The sequence below is a fragment of the Notechis scutatus genome, chromosome 12 (genome assembly GCF_049901735.1).
Source record: "Notechis scutatus isolate UNSWTSFEM ecotype Mainland chromosome 12, rNotScu1.2, whole genome shotgun sequence".
Taxonomy (NCBI): Eukaryota; Metazoa; Chordata; class Lepidosauria; order Squamata; family Elapidae; genus Notechis; species Notechis scutatus.
In genome coordinates, this window is record NC_142020.1 from 3,009,605 (window position 1) to 3,029,834 (window position 20,230).

Below are 20,230 nucleotides of genomic sequence, written 5' to 3' on the forward strand. Positions count from 1 at the left end.
AAGCTTTAACCTTAAACTGTCTCCCAGGGACCTCACCCCATTCCTAAGAGGTCTGTAACGGGTGTGCATAAGTGCACCAGCATGCCTACCATCCCTGTCCTACTGTTCCCACTTATTCATACTCATTTATTATGTGTATACTTATACCTGTTGATACTTATATGTTTATATGTTATGTTCATACTTATACTTGTATTCTCAAACATGCTTGACAAACTAAATAAATAAACAAACAAACAAACATAAGGGCTGTCAGAGTAGCTCAGCATTGGGGGGCGGGGGAGGAAACAGAATCCAGCAGGGAGGGAAGAGGGGAGGCCGTCTCCTTTCACCCCCAACTAGCAGCCCAGGGCACCATCCACAATGAGTACAAGCCATTTGCAGGAGACCTTTGGCCCAACTTGGCAACTTCTCAGCCTCCCCTCTTGCAACCACTCAGCCCGCAAGGGATCCCAGAAGCTGTTTTCGGGCCATTCAACAGATGCAGCTTCTGGGGCTGGACACTTCCATCCCACATGCCTAGCAGCTCCATTGCCAAAGTGGAGAATTTATTTCTGGATGCAAAATCTACTTAGATAACTAACAAAGATATACTGACATTTAACATAAGGCTGCTTCTCTTCCTTGAGACTGCCATAGACCGTCTTGAGAAGCTCTGCAACCCCAAAGGAAGTTGGCCAAGACATCACAGTGAGGGTTGGGCGTGAACTTAATGACCACTAGTTAATTTTCTTTACTGTTAGAAACTTTCTCCTTAATTCCAGGTTGCTTCTCTCCTTGATTAGTTTCCATCCAGTTTCTTGTCCTGCCTTCTGCTGCTTTGGAGAATAATTTGATCCCCTCTTCTTTGTGGCAGCCCCTCAAATACTGGAAGTCCGCTATCATAGCACCCCAAGACTTTCTTTTCACTAGATATTTTGAGTAACTGCATCACGTTACTGGCTCCTGCGTTGGACAAGGAAATTAAGATCCTTTTCACTGCTCTCAACCCAGCTCTTTCCTATCCCAAATATGCATCTTACCATTTTCCTCTGCAGCATAGAACTTTACATTTCTGTGTTAAATTCCATCCCGTCTCCTGCACGCTGCCACATCCCCATACATGCGCACCAGATACCTGACAATCAGCTATCGGGCGGGTGGTGCGCACACATGCACAGTACATGTTTTCTGGGTGAGTGCTCACATGCTGGCAGTAATGGCTCTGCGTGCCACTTCTGGCACGTGTGCCATAGGTTCACCAACACGGTTCTAGACTGTCTAGGTCGGGGTCCCCAAACTTGGCAACTTTAAGACTGGTGCTTTGCTGGCTGAGGAATTCTGGGAGTTGAAGTCCACAAGTCTTAAAGTTGCCAAGGTTGGAGCAGCGTTTCTTAAGCTTTTTCCTCTCGGGACCACTTCCCACCTTTTTAAAATTTAGGAGAACCCAAAATAACTCATAAAAGGTGAAATATTCATCTGATAAACAGACAAACCTGATTGGTACAGGAAGACTTGCTCACTCCAGGAAATAATGGATATGCCTTAAATATGAGTCACCTTGATTTTTTTCTTTTTTCCTGCACTCAAACCACCTTACTTGAAAGGGAGTGCTTGGAAATTAAAACACCTGCAATTGTTTCATAGCTCTACAGGTGCAGAACTTTCAGTTGTAGATTTTTTTTCTTCCTTTAAAGACTGACAAAACTGGATTATGATTATTATTATAAGGTGTGTGTTTCTAAAAACCTTAGCAAAGTATACATACAAAGCTATTTGCGTCACAAAGTGTCACAAAACAACTGTAGAACAAGTAGTTCTTAGAAAAGGGATGGCAAACCTATGACATGTGTGACAAGCCAATAGTGTTCACCAACCACCTGACAACAATTATTCTCGAAAGCACTACTCCAAAAATGAGTTTGTTTTACTTTACAGATTAACAGATTTGGAAGGGACCTTGTAGGTCATCTAGTCCAACCCCCCTCACCCAAGCAGGAGACCCTACACCATTTCTGACAAATGGCAGTCCAGTCTCTTCTTGAAAGCCTCCAGTGATGAAGCTCCCACAACTATCAAAGGCAACTTTTGTTCCATGGGTTGATTGCTCTCACTGCCAGAAAGTTTCTCTTTATTTCCAGGTTGAATCTCTCCTTCTTCAGTTTCCATCCATTATTCCTTGTCTGGCCTTCGGGTGCTTTGAAAAATAGCTTGGCCCCCTCCTCCTGTCAGTGGCACCCCTCAAATATTGGAAGACTGCTATCCTGTTCTCCCTTGGTCTTTCTCTTCACATGCCAAGTTCCTGCAACCGTTTTTCGTATGTTGTCTTTCATTTTTGTAATTATTTGACATTGCTTTATATAAAAGATAACACTACATATGATTGAATTGTATTTTTTAAAAATAAATACATATGTCAAACATTGTTTATCTTTCATTGGGGGAGAGACACACACCAGCAAAGTCACGTTAGGCATTTTCTGAATTTTTGACAGGCGGCCCTAGAAGAGTTTCACCATCGCTGTCTTAGCCGCTTGGAAATAAGGGATATACAATCCCACCTCCTGGGATCCCGCTCACAGTGCAACTCACCTGCTCCAGGTAGGACACTTTAGGAGCTGCCCCTTTGAGGTCCAGATGGACCAACCGCATCTGCGTGGAGCTAAATTCCCGGTGAGGCAGTTTCTTTGACTCCGGGCCAGGCGCTCCGGCCGCTGCCTGGTGATCCAAATGTCCCGACAATCGAGCCTGGGTGTTGCCTGGCTGTTTCACGTCCTGAGCACTGCCCCAGAAGTGGCTTTCCCCGTTAATTTCCCTGCGCTGGTCCAGTGTGAAGCTGCAACGAGGAACAGAGAGGAGGCTCAGGGCCAGGAGAAATACTCCGTGACCCTGAGCTATTCAGAGTTGGGCAAGGACACAATTTAGGCAGCGGGAACCTCTTGCCATGTGTATGATGTACAAAGAGACCTGACTAAAATAATGTGTTTCCCCCAAAATAAGACCCTGTCTTATAATTTTTTGCCACCAAAAAAAGGCACCTGGTCTTATTTTGGGGGGGGGGGGGATGTCATCCACTGAGTCGCCTCACTTGCGCGCATTGTCCCCCAGCCTCCTTTTCGCTGTCAGAGGCCTTCAGGAACTTCTTCTTCTGTGGCCAGCAAGGCTTTTCGGAAGGCCTCTGCAGCCGATAACAGAGCTCCATGCAGAGGCTCTGGGAGGGCAAAAAACAGGCCGAAACGGAAGTTCCGGAAGTCTGGAAATGGGCGTGTTTCCAGCTTCCGGAGGCCCCCTGGAGCCCGGGGGAGGATGTTTTCGTCCTCCCAGAGGCCCGAGGGAAGCCTCCGGACTCTGGGGAAAGCAAAAAATGGCCGAACCAGAAGTTCAGGTAGCCCACGCCCACCGTGGCCACACCCATCTAGCATCCGGGCAGAGAACCACTTGCTGGGATTTTTGAATCCCACTCCTGGTGAGACCCCAGCAGGAAGCAAGTCCTAGAAGGGGATCGGAGAAAGGAAAAATGGCTCTGGAGTTGCAGGTCTAGACTAGCGTGGAAAAAGGCAGCCCTTGCAGGAGGTCTCTGCCCCAGCAGACCACCCTACAGGCAGAGAATAACAGAGCTGGAAGGGACCTTGGAGGTCGTCTAGTCCAACCCCCTGCCCGAGCAGGAAACCCTATATCATTTCAGACCAATGGTTGTCCAGCCTCCTCTTGAAAGCCTCCACTGATGGAGGCCCCACAACTTTGGAATGCAAACCACTGGTTAATTGTTCTTACCATTAGGAAATATCTCCTTAGTTCTAGGTTGGAAGGATCCTTCCTGCAAACCAAAACCCAAAAGGGATTTTCTTTTATCGTATGGCACATTCACATCACAGTTTGATAAATAACCCACAAGAGATTAAAAATATGAGATCCAAAACATTATAAAACGTATATTTGGATAACAGATATAATTGTTTGCTTCATCCCAACCAGGAAATCAGCCAAAAGGGAGACTATCCGGAAGGGCTGATAAAATTCATTCCACCTGGGGCACCACAGAGGCTGCAGGAAATGTGCCCTCCAATGCCTAGCACTCACCTGTCCCGGAAGAAGAACTTGATGCCAGCCAGAGCCACCGTCAGGAGGACCGCAAGACGCAGCAGGTTAAGCTTCTGGCTGCGGTGGAGCGCCATCCTGCCAAAGAGAAGGGGAGCAAAGGGGAAACAAGGTCAGCCAAGGATCCTGGCACAGAAGCCAATCTTCCCCATCAGGAGCTCTTTACAGATATATCTTGAACTGCAACTCCCATACAAGCAGGTGGATCACAGCCCACGGAAATGGAGTTGGGGCTGGCTGACAAAGTCAAGAAATGGCACCATCCTGAAGAGAAACCGACTGGATCTGATCCCTCCTGGAGACCCGAGGACTGGGGTAGAGTTTCCCCAGCACTTCTCTTCCTTACCGATTTACTTACTTACACACTTACTTATTTATATTCTCTATTTATTATTTTTAAAAATAATCCAAGGCAGCAAACATATCCAATATAAAAGGTAAAGGTTCCCCTCGCACCTACGTGCTAGTCGTTTCTGGCTCTAGGGGTCGGGGCTCATTTCCGTTACAAAGCCGAAGAGCCAGTGCTGTCCAAAGACGTCTCCGTCGTCATGTGGCTGGCAGGACTAAATGCCGAAGGCGCACGGAACGCTGTTACCTTCCCACCAAAGGGGTCCCTATTCTACTTTTCTACTTGCATTTTTACCTGCTTTCAAACTGCTAGGTTGGCAGAAGCTGGGACAAGTAACAGGAGCTCACTCCATTACACAGCACTAGGGATTCAAACCGCCGAACTGCCGACCTTTCTGACTGACAAGCTCAGCACCTTAGCCACTGAGCCACTGCATCCAGTATATAGGCTAACATCACTTCCTAGAGATAAACATTCCAGGTTGGGTCTGCCAAGGGACAATAACAAGAAATAAGCCTCCTTTGACCAACATGACAGAAGCAAAACCAACTGAGCTGATTACTCTGTTGGGAGGTGATTGGAAGGGCCTATTACCCTTGCAAGGGCTAAATTGATTAATGATATATAAAGGAAGAGATCTCTGTAATGGTCACTTAATACTGTGATGATGTCAGCAAAGCCTTATGAAAGCTCAGTAAGTACAATAAATATAATTTTGGTTCCGGAGATCGCAAGATGTCTGTTTCTTCTTTTACAAGTACACCTGGAACTCGTACTTTTAGAATAGTAATGTGTGTGTTTGTGTGTGTGTGTGTGTGCATCTCCAATATACCTTCCTCCTTTTCCACCCACAATAATAATCCCATGCATTGGGTTGAGAGAATGACTCGCCCAAGGTCAAGCAGCCAGCTTTCGTGGCTAAGATGGGAATAGAGCTCATGGTCTCCCAGTTTCTACCCTTCTGCCTTAACCACTAAACCAAACTGGTTCTCATAACTGTAGACAACTTCATTTGGTTGTGATTTTTGCTGGGGGCACCTAAAAACCAGCACATACCAGAATATCTGCATATGCATTTAATATTTTGCCGTTGTTTTTATATCCAATAGATGGCAAATATATCCAACACGCCTTCCTCCTCCTATTTTCCCCACAACAACAACAACCCAGTGAGGTGAGATGGGCTGAGAGGGAGCGACTGGCTCAAAGTCACCCAGCCGGCTTTCATGCCTACGGCAGGACTAGAACTCACCATCTCCTGGTTTGAAAAAAAACAGACCTCTCATTTAGTATTGCATGAACTTTGGCAGAAAAGATGCTATCAAATATTATACACTGCTATTTTTATTGAAATATAAATAATAAGAGCGTTTCCTTCAGGTATTTAAGTCACTGCTACCATTTTAAACACGTAGACCAGGGGTCTCAAACTCAATTTACCTGGGGGCCGCTGGAGGCAGAGTCTGGGTGAGGCTGGGCCGCATAAGGGATTCCACAAAAAACGTTGTTAAAAAAATATCCTCAAATGTCATCAACAGTTAATGATTTCTCCAATATATGAACTGTCCTGAACACATGAATGGAACATTGAATGAAGATCATGAACAGTTCCTCAGAACATGGCTTCTCCAGCTCACTCCTTGCTGCCAGAGACCTGACAACGCTTCCTCTCACATATCTGAGCCACATTTGGCTTGAGAGAGGAGGCACTTGGGACCCTCAGTATGGCTTGAAAATGATCATCAGTAAGTCTGGACCTGTACTTGGACTTGTTAAAGTTCAGGGTGGAGAAGAAGCCACGACGAGAAACGGCGGGCGGGACTTCCTTCAGAGGTCCATTCCCCCTGCGGGCCGCACTAATATTATACTTTCATATCATAGTGGGGGCCACAAGAATCGTCCTGCGGGCCGCAATTGCCCGGGCCGCGAGTTTGAGACCCCTGACGTAGACAGTAATTGAATTATTTTTCATAAAGTGTTGCTTAGAATGATAACTTGTGGCCCAACCCCTGCCCGTCACAGAGGTGGCTTACGTCTGTCATTCTGACCTCAGAGCACAAACTAGCTTAATCCACAGGAGAAAGACTCTTAAATGCAAGACACAAACTAGAGCCACACTCTTACAAAGCACAATTTGGATTGTTAAGAAGGGATCAGACTTTGCTTTCTCCTGATTTACAAGCAAGGAGCACTTTCAGCCTCCATTTTCTCCTCCTTATTGCATTCCAACTCCATCCTAGGTCAACAGATCTTAGCAACTAAGCCACACAACAGAACATAAACAACTGAGCACAAAGCAAACCCAGCTACCGAATCCGTAATGTCCGGAAGAGCAATGAGAGAGCCGTGGTGGAAGATCAAAGCTCAAGATTTGGACCTTGGCTCCAGAGGGATCCCGGGGGCGGGGGGTGGGGGTGTTGGGTACCCGAGTGAACAGAAATTCCAAGATGCACCTTGCAGTGTCCAACTGTTCAGCGCCCACCATGCTTTTCCTAGCCAGGTTGTGCCCGAGTGATGCCCAGTGTCGAAATAGCTGCCAGCTGCAGCAGCCTGTGCCCTCCTTCTCTGACGATTTCCTGACCTGGCCAACTCTTCCTCTTTGCTTCGTCAGCTTTGCCAGCATCAGATTTCACTACCTTTGAATCTAGAACGTGCCCAAACTTTCCCTCTGTTTGCTGGATTTATGAGCTTATCTAGTTAAGCAAAGCAGAGATCACCTTTTTTTTTAAAGGATTATTTGGTCACATTCTCTCTGTTGCTTATAGTCCACTGTCAGGCTTGAATGACAGGCCGGTCAATTTCTATTCCAACCAATGGATCAACACTCAATCGATCTCCATTGTATACATTCTCCAAGACACGAAGCTTCAGATTGCAAAAACCTCTTTTTCCCAAATGCAATGAGGTGATGTGAATATAGAAATATTGTGCTATAATGGAAAATATCAGTAATATTTCTATAATCATATCATCCCATTGCATTTGTCCATGGGGCGGGGGGAGAATACATGAAGAACCTGTTAGAAAAACATGAGCTTCGCCATTCTTCTGGAGGAGAACACCGCATAAAAATCCTTTTCCTTCAGTCCTGAAATTGAAATGGCTTCATGTGTGCAAAGTGAGGCTAAATCCAATTTAAACCCAGTTAACACTCCAAAAACCCGGAGGTGCCAGGTTCAGGATGCCTCAGTGATACAGGAACCAGCCACGTGCATGAAACAAAACATAGGTTTGCTTTCAAACCCCCAAATAAAAACTGCATTCTGGAACTTCTGCTAAATAATTGCAGATAGACTAAGGCAGGGGGTCCCCAAATTTGGCCCCCTTGGCCCCCTTTAAGACTTGTGGAGTTCAACTCCCAGAATGCTCCAGGTGGTTGGAGGATTCTGAGAGTTGAATTCCACAAGTCTTAAAGTTGCCAAGTTTGGAGACCTCTGGACTAAGGTCTCGCAGAAGAAAATCTCAGAATATTTGGATTTGGGCTGGAATGAAATCTTGGGAGGAATCCGAGAGTGATTTTAACGGGCTGAGTAGTTTTAGGTTGTATAGAACTGTTGATTTGCTGTTGACTGTTTAATACGGTATTTCTCAGCCTTAGTAACTTGAAGATAGCAATAGTACTTAAGACTTATCTACCACTCCATAAAACTTTACAGCACTCTCTGAACAGTTTACAACAAGGGTGTCAAGCTCAAGGCCCATGGGTTGGATACGGCCCCTAGGCTGTTTAGATCTGGTTCACGGGGCCATCCTGGAAACAGCGAAGGACTGGCCCACGGTGTCTCTGCCAGCGAAAATTGAGCTCGCGAGGGCTGCACCGCACCCCTTGGGGCACCATTTTTGATGGCAGAGGGTTGCAAGAGGCCGTTGCAGCCGAAAACAGAGCTTAGGAGCTCGTTTTCGCTGGCAGAATCCTCAGGCCACCACTGGTGCCCCCAACATGAGTGATATCGAGCTGGCTACGCCCACCCCAGACCCCTGAGTTCAAACACAAGCCTGATGCGGCCCTCAATGAAATCAAGTTTGACACCCCTGGTTTACAATGTCCCACATTATCCCCAACAATCTGGCTCCTCATTTTACTGACCTCGGAAGGATGGAAAGATGGGTCAACCCTGAGCAGGTCAGGATCAAACTCTGGGCTGTGGGCAGAGTCGGCCTGCAATGCTGCATTCTAACCACCACGCTATCACAGCTCTTAACCATACTGGCTGGGAGTTGAAATTCACCCATCTTGAAACTGCCAAGGCTGAGAAACGCGTTTGCAGAAACAATACCTGGCTAGCAGAGTTTCCATCAATTCCCAGATTCTGCTGGGCATCATTTTTTGCTTTCCTTTGTTGCCAACCAGCTGAATATAAAAAGCAGCACCCCAAGCTTGCTTATTTGCACACATAGGCTCTCCAGTAGCAATCCAAGAAGGATGGAAAAGTTGAACCAGCAGTAGAAGTCGGTGGCTGAGCTGCCAAGCTACCATAAACTTTGAGGAGGATACAGAGGACGTCCAATCTAAGGGCATTTTATTTCTGTGGTCAGCCAAGGGTTTGTCATTTCTTTGATCAAATGGTGCTCATGTTGCTGTTTGGTTCTCATGGACCAGAGAAAAGTTAAACTTTATAGGTGCTTTGGGACAAGGCCATCCTTGCTGACATGAAAATACTGTATAATGGGCCCAAGTCTTTTGCATGCATATCACTAGCCAGGCAAGGTCATCAGGTTTTGCTATGAAAACCTGATCATCTTGCCCGAAAACCTGAAATAGGAAGAAAAGAGGCATTTCCTGTTGTGCTACAACCTATGCAGAAAGGAAGAAATCACAATCAAAGCTGATGATGATGGCTTAAAGCAAAGAGGAACCTTTTGAAGCAGCACCAGGAGAACAGCGGGGAGCAATTTGCACAGAATCACATATTTAGAAGGGACCCCAAAGGGCCCACCCTCTTCTTGGTGCATTTCGGACAGGTAGCTATGTTTGAAGGCTGCCGGCAAACATGAGTTAGCCTATCACTGCGCCTGTTGAAAGCTGTCACCGTCAGGAAATTCTCTGCACAGTTTCAATGAACTGGTAGTCTTTTCCTTGCAATTTCAACCTTGGAATGGGATGTGGCCCAGTAAAGGGCTTGCTTTTTACTGGAACTGGAGTTAAACTGGTTAAGGGCATTTGTACCCCTGTCGACTTAATCATGTTCCCTCTTCACTGCTTTGGCAGAGTCCTGAAGGCACCCCAAAGATCCTCAGCTCTGGGTTATGTAAGTGTGTCAAAACATCTTGGAAGGGAGGGGCAGCTAGTCCCCCACCTTTCTCCATCAGCTCTCTGCAGGGGGAATCTGCCCAAGGACAGTTGGGAATCTGGGCAGCAGGTAGATCGACTCAACGAATCACAAGACTGGGAGGGGGGACCTTGGAGGTCTTCTAGTCCAACTCCCTGCTCAAAGCAGAAGTCCTTACAGCAGGGGTGTCCAACCTTGGCAACTTTAAGACTTGTGGACTTCAACTCCCAGAATTCCTCAGCCAGCAAAGCTGGCTGAGGAATTCTGGGAGTTGAAGTCCACAAGTCTTAAAGTTGCCAAGGTTGGACACCCCTGCCTTACAGCATCCTGGAGAAATGGCTTTCCCAATCTGTCCTTGGATACCTCCAGTGATGAAGCACCCCACAAAACTATTTCTTACTGCCTGGAAATTCCTCCTTATTTCCTTATCTCCCTCTAAGGAGCTTCCACCCCTTGATGCAGAGCATCTCTGAGATGCCGTGGAGCAGAGGTCTCCAAACTTGGCAACTTTAAGACTTGTGGACTTCAACTCCCAGAATTTTTCAGCCAGCAGAGGTCAAGTCCACAACTCTTAAAGTTGCCAAGTTTGAGACCTGGAGGAGGTCTCACAGAAGAAAATCTCAGAATATTTGGATCTGAAGTCCACAAGTGTCATGCCCCTGTCGGAATCTGATTCGGAGGGGAAGCCAAAACAGCTGACAGGGAGTGGGAGTGTGGCGATGTTGGCTGTGGAGGAAACTGGGAAGGGCAAAGTCCAGCTGGGCAGAGCAGAGGAGAGGGAGAGCAAGAGAGAGGGAATTCAGAGGAAGACCCAGGCACACACACTCCCTCTTCATCCTAGGGCACGCAGGGAGGAACGGAGAAGGGAGCAACGTGAGTTGCATGGTTTACGGGGGGAGGAAAGGGCCCTGATTCCCTTCATTTGCTGCAGCTGGGAACACAGCGCTTAAAAAGGGAAGCTGCACGCAGCAAACTGCTGGGAGCAAATCGTGAATTTATCTGGTATCGTTGTGGCTTATCGTGTTCCTGGTGTCTTCCCAACTGTGTGAGTTTTGCCGTGCTTTCAAGTATGAAATTCCTTCTCCTGCCCTGTCAAATTAATTACTGCAGCTTGGTTTGTTTGGATTTTTATTTATAGTTTGTATGTACCTTGTTTTGGATTGAATTTTCTACAGTTAAAGGATTTTTGTGGGAGAGTTTTTCTGCAGCTGAAGGTAACCTGGACAATGGGAGCAAAGTTGGAGGTAATAGAGGGACTCTTCTTGCTTATTTAACTGTGTTGCCTTTGTGCCACGCCCCTTTGGGTCATTACAACAAGTCTTAAAGTTGCCAAGTGTTGGGACCCCTGCTGTGGAGAATAATAAATCGACCACCTCTTCCCCGGGAGAGCCCATCAAGCCTTGGAAGATGTCAACCCTCTGGTTAAAGGGAGGCTCTGAAGTGCCTGAGGGAGCTGGGCAAGGCACCCCTCCAGTGCTGAGCAGCACCAAGTTCCTGCAACCTTTCAGTTCCTGCCTCCAGGCCCCCAGACCCCTCCTTCAAGCCGAGTGCCCAGGAGATGAACCAGCCCAGAAAGACCCCATTCAGGGGCCCTTCACCCGTGCAATGCAAGGTCCATGGCACATTTCTGCCCCTCTAAACTTTCTGCCCCTGATTTGGCCCCTTGCAGTGAGGAGTGGGGGCAGAGAGGGGTCCTCTGGGAAGCTGAGCACACGAAGGTCCTCAACACCAGGGGAATCGCCGAGGAGCTCAGGTGGGGTATACGTGTACCCACAGGTGAACATGCCCATCATGCCAAGCCAACTGATGATGCCTGACCGACATATAAAATACACCAGCACATCACAGGGGCAGGGTGAGCACTAAACCGAGGACAAACAAGCCACATGATGGCTTCGCCCACTGTAACAGGCAGTCCTTGACTTGAAACCAGGGGTGGGCTGCTGGGGGTTCGCAGGGGTTCGGGAGAGCCCCTAGTTAATATTCTGTGCAGTTTGGAGAACCCCCAAATCCCATTCCTGGCTCGGCCCACCCACCCCTCCCCTCCCCTCCCCGGGGTCCCCACACGGCCCATTTTGGATGCAGGCAAGTGCAGGGCGTGCACGGAGGCTCGGCGAGGGCGAAAAACAGGCCTCCCGGAAGTTCGGGAAGGCCGAAAATGGGCCCGTTTCTGGCTTCCAGAGAGCCTCCGGAGCCTTGGGAGGCCATTTTCGCCCTCCTGGAGGTTCGAGGAAAGCCTCTGGAGCCCTCGAAGGGCAAAAACATCCCCTTCCCATCGTGGTGCAGGAGGCCGGCTAGGCCACGCCCACCATGGCCACGCCCACCCAGCAACCGGGCAGAGAACCCGTTGCTAAAATGTTTGAAGCCCACCCCTGCTAGCAACCATTCATTTAGTGACCGTTCAAAGTTACAACGGCACTGAATAAAATGACTTTTATGAGCGGTCCTCACAGCTATAAAGATTGCACCCTCCCCATGGTCACTGATGATCAAAATTCGGGCACTGGGCAACTGGCATATATTTTGGGTGGCTGCAGCCTCCTGAGATGACATGACTGCCACTGGCCAGGTGCACACCCAGTTTCCAACAAGCAAAGTCTAATGGGGGAAACTGGGTTCACTCCAGGACCACATGATTCACTTAAGAACTGCAGGGATACACTTATAACAACTGTCAGCCACAACAGCCACCGCAAACAGGTTGTAAAAATCACTTAACAACTGTCTGAGTTAGCAACATAAATTTTGACCCCCCAATTATGGCCATCAGTTTAAGCACTACCTACAAGCAAGTAGTCAGTCTGTGAAGCAAAAAAGGCTCCATCTCTGCCACACACCCAGAGAAGGTTAAAGTGGGGCTGGCCAGAGTTGGGCTCAAACAACCTGCCACTTGACTCTCTTAGCCTGAAGTGTGAACCGGGCAGGACGTGATTTGCCTGCAATTTGGCAGTTCGAATCCCACCAGGCTCAAGGCTGACTCTGCCTTCCGTCCTTCCGAGGTGGGTACAATGAGGACCCAGATTGTTGGGGTCAAGAAGCTGACTCTGTAAACCCCTTAGAGAGGGCTGGAAAGCACCACAAAGGGCTATTGCTATTTTCCTTCCTTCCCAGTGGTAAGAATGCAGTACTGCAGGATAACTCTGCCAGCAATTCAATCCTGACCAGCTCAAGGTTGACTCTGCCTTCCGTCCTTCCAAGGTGGGTAAAAATGAGGACCTGGGTTGTGGGGGGAGGGGGGGGGGGCAAGAGGCTGACTCTGTAAACTGCTTGGAGAGGCCTGGAAAGCATGTAAAGTGGTACATAAATCTAAGTGCTATTGCTAAGGAGGGAGGGAGGGGAAGGCAGGAAGGAAGGTAAGAGGAAGGAAGGATGCTATCTTGGTGCAGTGATTAGAGTGAGTATTGCAGGTTGACTCTGTCCACAGCTAGCAGTTCGAATCCCACCAGGCTCAAGGTTGACTCTGCCTTCCGTCCTTCCGAGGTGGGTAAAAATGAGGAGCCAGGTTGTTGTTGGGGGCAAGAGGCTGCCTCTGTAAACCGCTTAGGGAGGGCTGTAAAAGCACTGTAAAACGGTACAGAAGTGCTATTGTTATTTATTTATTTGGGTAGCCATGTGACTTAAACAGGTCTTGTTGAGCGAGTTTAGCATGTTTAGTGTTGAGTCACAGAGCTGGAAGGGATCTCAGAGATCTTCTAGTCCAACCCACTGCTCATGGCAGGAGACCTGATACCATCCCAATAAAAAAGGTTGTCCAGTCTCTTTTTGGAAACCTCCACTGATGGTACATCTGCTATACTCCGTGCGTACCATAAGGCAAAACGTCTGTTATATCAGCCCCAAACCCAGCAGAAATCACCCCCATTGGCAGGGCTGTCTTAACACAGGGGCCGGATGGGCACTTGCCTGTGGGCCTCACAAGCATAGGGGCCCCATACTAACCTGTGTATGTTAACCCTTCAATGCACCTTGTATCATATACATACAGCAACGTTTTTATTACATTTTACTACCTTTTTGTATTAATAGGAACATGCAAATCTATGTTTAATTTTATCGACCCCTTGCATTTTTATTCCTGTGAGTAGTTGTCGTGGGAGCCCCAGGAAACTGCTTTGCCCGGGTCCCATAACGCTGCTAAGACGGCCCTGCCATCAAGTGCCACCATAGCTGCCCAGTGACTCTCCTCCAGGCCCAGAACTGCAGCCTCAAAAGCCAGTTCCACCCTCTCCGTGCATCATGAACGTTGTGCACACAAATCTTTGGCCCACATTGTGGCGCAACGTTCAGCCCGCAGCGGAGAAGAGACTTCCCCAACCCGGGCAGCAGCGTTTGTGCTCGCCCGAGAGGAAAAGGGGCAGAAATGGAGAAGGGAACCAGGCGTCCCCGCCGGAAGCCGCAGAACCGGCTCCAAGACTGCACACTCCCGCTTGATTGGACCGCGAGCCTCTGGACCACGGTCCCGCCCCGCTACCCCAGCCCGGCTTGGGAGCCGCTGCTGCCGCTGCTGCTTCACCTGGCTAAGTCCCCCGCTCTCGGGTGAATGAACCGGCCGAGCAGAGGTGGGCGATGAGGATGCTGAGCATCCGGCTAAGAAGGGAGGGGAAGAGCCGCGGCTCCTGGGCGTCCTCTAAAGACGGTTGAATGGCTCAGCAAAACCAAATCCCTCCGGCCGGCGAAGCCCCAGGTGGATCCGCAGGGGCGGCTCTTTCGGCCCCACCCCAAGAAGCCGACTCCGACCCGGGCAGGCCAAGGGAGCAAGCTCAGCCGCCCCCCAACCAGGTTGCCCAGGTGGACGGCCCAGGGGGCCGCGGGGGGGGGGAGGGAGGGGGCTGCGTTTGGGGAGGGGGCCGCCCAGGGGACCCTCCGACGGCCACGTGATGCGGAGCCACGGGCGTCGCCCGAAAGGATCCCCCTTCCGGCGCCCACCTCCCGGGCTGCTCACCTGCAGCCGGCCGGGGTGGAGCTGCAACCGGGGCGCCCCGCGGGGGAACAGCCTGGCCAGCCAGCGCGGCAGGATCGCCAGCAGGGAGCCCGGGGGCGCCTAACGCCACGCAGGTCCAGAAAGAGGCCCCGCGGCGGCGGCGGCGGCGGGAGAGGAGGAGGCGGCGGCCCGGCCTCGCAACCCAGCAGCCTCCACACCTTACGGGAGGCGCCGGTTCGCCTCCGGGGATTCCTCAATGAATCGCCCCCGCGCTCAGGGCCGTTGGAAGACTGGAATCTCGGCACAGCTGCCAGTCTCTCTCTCTCCCCCACCCGGCGCTTCTCCCCTCCTCTCCTGCTGCTTTCGCCCCCAGCCCTGGGGCCCCCACTGGTCAGTCTGCCCTCCTGCCCCGCTCGGGAGGGCCGTCCCGACAAGCGGCGCCCCCGCGAATCCTGCACCGCCGCTGCAGCCCTACCTGAGCCGGGGCAGGTGCAGCTGGCAGATGCAGCGGCGACGGCGGCTCCGCTCCGGGCTCGGTCGGCGTTGCCGGCTGGAGGGCGGAGCAGCCAGGCAGAAGCAGCCCCGCCCCGCCCTGGAAGGCGGCAGGAAGAGCCGCTAGCCCGGCACACTCCGCGCCCCCGGCTGGACTGGCCCGGAGGAGGAGGAGGAGGAGGAGGAAGCGGCGCGGGCTGGCTTGGTGGAGCCTCCCCGCCCAGCGGCAGCCTAGCTCCCCCGTTGTGCAGCCCCCGAGCCCGGCCTCTTCCAGGCTGAGATCGAAGTCCGCGGCCCCCGGGATCGGCTCCCTCCTGCCTTCCTCCACGTTGGGCCAAAGTCCCGCCGCTCCCGTGGACGGCCCCAAGCTCCCCCCTCCAGCTGAGCCCCAGCGAGTCCAGCCAGCGGAGGCGCAGGATCGGGCGGGGCGGGACGCCCCCAAGGCTGCCCCAGTCCAGGGAACTCCACGCGGGGTGGGTCGACTCGCAGGTGCAGACCTCCCCCGCCCGGACCCCCTTCCGGGGGCTGCTGCACCCCACCCGCGGCCCACCCTCTCCCGATTTGGCCGGTTCGGTTCCTGCAAGGGTGCGGGGCTATTTTATTACATGCATGCAGTATTATAAAAATATATAGAGATGCCTAAAAGCGCTTTAAAAGCAACGTCGGAAATCGAACTCAAACGCAATGCAAGGAAATGCTTTGAACGGCGCGTTTTCTCCTTCCCTTCTAGGTTCCCAATCAATACTCGGGTTATTTGCATTTTTTTCTTCGAAGAGGAAGGTTATTGCGCGTATCCATTAAAAGCTTTCCTGGCCTTGGGAATTCTGGGAGTTGGAGTCCACAAGCCTTAAAGTTGCCAAGGTTGGGGACCCTTACATTAAATCATTGCCTCTTTTCCTTGTTGTGTCTCCTGTGTCTTTTTCTTAGAAGCTCCGTTCCAAATGTTTAAACTTGCCAATGCAAATGTCACTCCAGCTTAACCTGGTTAAACTTCTGTTACCACGCAGTTAGGTTTGCCGCTGCTGCATTTTTTTCTGATTTTGCTCTCTCAGTCTAGTATTGTGAACAAGGATTTACTTTTCCAATATTGGGGAAAATTTGTTCTTATCACTATCCACGTGTATCTTGGTAAGCTGATCACTCCAGGAAAACCCTGGCTGAAGAGTATAAATAAGTATGTGAGAGTGTATATCTATCTATATACATACTCTCTCCAGCCAGGTTTTTCTAAATGCATTTTGTCTATGACCTCTAAAAGGAGGTCCACTCCAAATTGTCAAAGCTAAAAATACTACTACTGCCTTTTCATTATTAATGCATCTATCATAAACCTGCCGTTGTCTTGTATCTTTCTGGGTTTGATATGTATATAGGATTTCAGAAATACTACGTTCAGCTGATTACTGGAGTAAAGCTTTTGATAGAGATGAGCGGTTAAGAAATGTAAAATATAAATACATTTTAGCAGAGTTGGATTTTCAATTATTTCAATTACTTTCAGTTTGTGGGCAGGCCTGGAAAAAGGCTAATTTACAGATAGATTTCAAGGCAGCCTACAGGTTGGGATTTCCTTAACTGGCCCGATGAATGATCTCTGGGAATTACCAAGGAAAGCATGACTCTGCTCATTTTCCTAGACTTCTCTGCTTCTTTTGATGTTACTGACGTTGATCTCCTTCTAGATTTGGAAACAGGAGACAAGGTGGTGCAGCATTCTGATTGCAGAGAAGAGCAACAAGGATGATTAGAGGGCTGGAGGCTAAACATAACTAAGAATGTTTACAGGAAATGGGTGTATCTAATCTAGTGAAAAGGACAAGGGGTGACATGATTTCCATATTCCAATATATTTGAGAGGCTTCTATAAAGGCGGTCAACTATATTCCAAAGCACCAGAAGTCAAAACAACAAAAACAGATGGAAACTAACCAAGGAGAGAAGCAACCTAGAATTAAGGGGAAATTTCCTAACAATGAGAGCAATCAATCAATGGAACGGCTCGCCTTCAGAAGTTGTGGGTGTTCTATCACTGGAGGCTGCCGTGCCCCTGGTGGAGTCGGACTCTGAGGAAGAGGAGGAACAGCCAACAGGGAGTGGGAGTGTGGGCTCCAGAGGTGGTGGAGGAGGCTGGGGAAGGGCAGAGGCCGGCTGAGCAGTCAGAGGAGGACCCAGGCCCATCCCCTCTCCATCCTAGGTCACGCAGGGAGGAGAGGATCAGGGAAAAGCGAGGTCTACTCAGGAGGAGATTACTATGATCCTCCTTGTGGCTTGCAGGTGGGAGTTATGTATATAAGTTTGCAACTGTGCAGTTAGAATTTGCAGGAGTCAATCTTTGCTGGTGTTCTTCCCATGGATTCTCCTCAATTATTTTCCTGGAGTTTATGATAAGTTATCTTGGCTTGCTTCGGAACTCTCGTCAATGGGGTTTGTTTGGTTTTCTTTTTGCCTCATTATTTACTTTTGTGACTTTAGACTGTGCCTAATAAAACAGTGAAGTTGTTGAAGGCCTTACTGGACTTTAATATATGTTTTGGGTTTTGGATTATTTTGAGAGACTACGGGTCATCACAGAGGCTTTCGAAAAGAGACTGGACAATAATTTGTCTGAAATGGTATAGGGTCTCTTGCCCAAGCAGGGGGTGGACTAGCAGACCTCCAAGGTCCCTCCCAATTCTGTTATGCTGTGTTCTATGATCTCTCAGGGATTGCTTGGAGACGCAGCCCAGGAATGACATAGAACAATCAGTTCAGTTTTTGCTTTGGTCGCACTAAGAGACAGAATCTTGCCAGACCAAAATTTTACTACAGGTAATCCTCACTTAATGACCAGTCACTTAGTGACTGTTCAAAGTTACGATGGACACACACACACACACACAAACACACACACAGAGAGAGAGAGGCTACTTATGACCTAGTTTTGAAGTTCCAACAGCTGCACCTATCCCTGTGGTTACAAGTCACATTTCAGCTACCTGGCAACTGGCTTACATTGACAGTCATGGCTCTCCAATTGATTGTGATTGATATAACATTATCTATCCCATATTGTTTTATCTTATCAAGAAATAGGCTGTGATCTACTTTGTCAAATGCCTTACTGAATTCCAAGTATACTGCAGCATTTCTCTGATCCCATAAATTTAGTCACTTTATCAAAAAAGGCAGTAAGGTTTGTCAGGCGCAACCTATTTTTAACAAAGCCAGTAATTACCTTGTTCATTTGTGGATACTCACAAATCTGTTGCATGATTATCCTTTCCAGGATCGTCCCAGGTATTGATGTCAGGATGATTGGTCTGTAGTTTCCCTGATCCACTTTTTTGCTCTCTTTTTGAACATTGGAACCCCATTAGCTCTTTTCCAGTCCTTTGGCAGTTCCTCCATGCTCCAGCAGCTCTGAAAGATTTCATTCACTGGTTCCAAGATCACATCTGTCGGCTCTCCCGTACCCTGGGATGTAAACCCTGCCCCGAAGTTCCTACAAGTTTCATTCTCCCAACTAAAAGAGGGATACAATTAAGACCAAGGGAGGTACCAATACCACTCTATAAAGCCTTAGTAACACCACACCTAGAGTCCTGCATCCAGTTTTGGTCACCACACTATAAAAAAGATGTTGAGACTCAAAAAAAAATGCAGAGAAAGGCAACCAAGATGATGGGAATGGAGGCTAAAATATACGATGAATGGTTACAGGAACTGGGCCTGGCTAGTCTAGTGAAGAGAAGGACCAATATTTGAGGGGCTGCCACAGAGAGGAAGAGGTCAAGCTATTTTCCAAAGCACCCGAAGGCCAGACAAGGAATAATGGATGGAAACTGAACAAGGAGAGATTCAATCTAGAAATAAGGAGGAATTTCTTGACACAGAGAGCCATCAACCGATGGAACAGAAGTTGCCTTTGGAAGTTGTGGGAGCTTTATCACTGGAGGCTTTCAAGAAGAGACTGGACTGCCATCTGTCAAGGAATGGTGTAGGGTCTGCTGGGTGGGGGGGTTGGACTAGATGATCTACAAGGTCCCTTCCAACTCTGTTAATCTGTAACTAGTGAGACCACACTTGGAATACGGCTGCAGCTGCCAAAACAGCTAATGCAGTTCTGGGCTGCATCAACAGAGGGGATAGCATCAAGATCACAAAAAGTGACGGTACCACTTTATACAGGATAGCCGTCTTCCAATACTTGAAGGGCTATCACAGGGGAGAGGGGTCTATTTACTCTCCACAGTACCTCAGGACAGGACAAGAAGCAATGGGTGGAATCTTGTCAGGGGGAGATCCACTTTGGAAATAAGGAGGAATTTCCCAAGAGTAAGAATGATGAATCAGTGGAACAATTTGTCTCCCAGAGTTGTGGGTTACACCATCACTGTACTGGAGAAACTTTTGTGCAGGATGGAATAAGGATCCCTGCCTTAAGCAGGACTAGAATTCCTATGACTCTATGATTAAAACATTAAAGCCTTCACCTTTCTGACTTTAACAGATAAGGCTGGTAATTAAGTACGCAAACTTTCCAGATAATTTAATCTGCAACAGGAACAGGAAGTTAACAGAGAAACAACTGCTGGCCTGATGCCAAGGCTATCACCAATAATGCTATGGCAGTCTTCAAGGGATTTTAGGGCAAGGATATGAGGCCCAAGAATGAAGGTTTTTCAGAGACATGGGGTTTCTCTAGCTAAATCTAGCTATACCGGTCCTACATGACAACATTTAGGGTGCACAGGGCACCGGATCTGTTTTTGGTTTGTTTCAGGACACATGACTTCACTTTCTCTGTGGTCGGAATAAAGCAGAGGTCTCCAAACTTGGCAACTTTAAGACTTGTGGACTTCAACTCCCAGAATTCTCCAGCCAGCATAGTTTGGAGAGCCCTGGAATAGAGGCTGCAGGGTTATGTGTGCATGCAAACAGGGTCATTTTGATGCTCTCCCTCCTTGCTGTTCAGAGCTGGTTATAGGTCACTGGCCCTGTGTGGAGCTGGATGAAAGCACTGAGTGGCTCCAGTCTAGGAAATTGGAAGGAGGACAAACACCTTGGAGGTCCATAACAAGTTTCCAGACAACCGAGGAAGTTGGAATAATGAATAGTAGCTTCAAGATGGAGTTCGACAAA

At 48.9% G+C, this 20,230-nt stretch overlaps 1 protein-coding gene and 1 long non-coding RNA gene across 6 annotated transcripts in view; one reads left to right on the top strand and one right to left on the bottom strand.

The window, feature by feature from the left end:
- The window catches only part of LOC113427046 (hexosaminidase D-like), a 48,581-nt gene that overhangs the window by 24,900 nt on the left and 3,451 nt on the right, over nucleotides 1-20,230 (bottom strand). For 2 of the 5 annotated variants that reach the window (XM_087973127.1, XM_087973124.1), the window contains exons 1-3: nucleotides 4,721-4,908; nucleotides 4,060-4,155; nucleotides 2,572-2,815 (exon numbers count right to left, since the gene is read on the bottom strand). In XM_087973127.1, the coding sequence (XP_087829253.1) occupies nucleotides 2,572-2,815; nucleotides 4,060-4,154 (339 nt within the window). In that variant the 5' untranslated portion in view covers nucleotide 4,155; nucleotides 4,721-4,908. Of the gene's footprint in view, nucleotides 1-2,571; nucleotides 2,816-4,059; nucleotides 4,156-4,720; nucleotides 4,909-15,092; nucleotides 15,545-20,230 lie in introns of those variants that run through there. The other 3 variants (XM_026689513.2, XM_087973126.1, XM_087973125.1) reach the window with 3 other exon arrangements.
- Nucleotides 13,995-16,006, top strand: LOC148129636 (uncharacterized). Its single transcript, XR_015750849.1, has 2 exons — nucleotides 13,995-14,255; nucleotides 15,840-16,006. It is a non-coding gene; the product is annotated as an uncharacterized LOC148129636 (long non-coding RNA).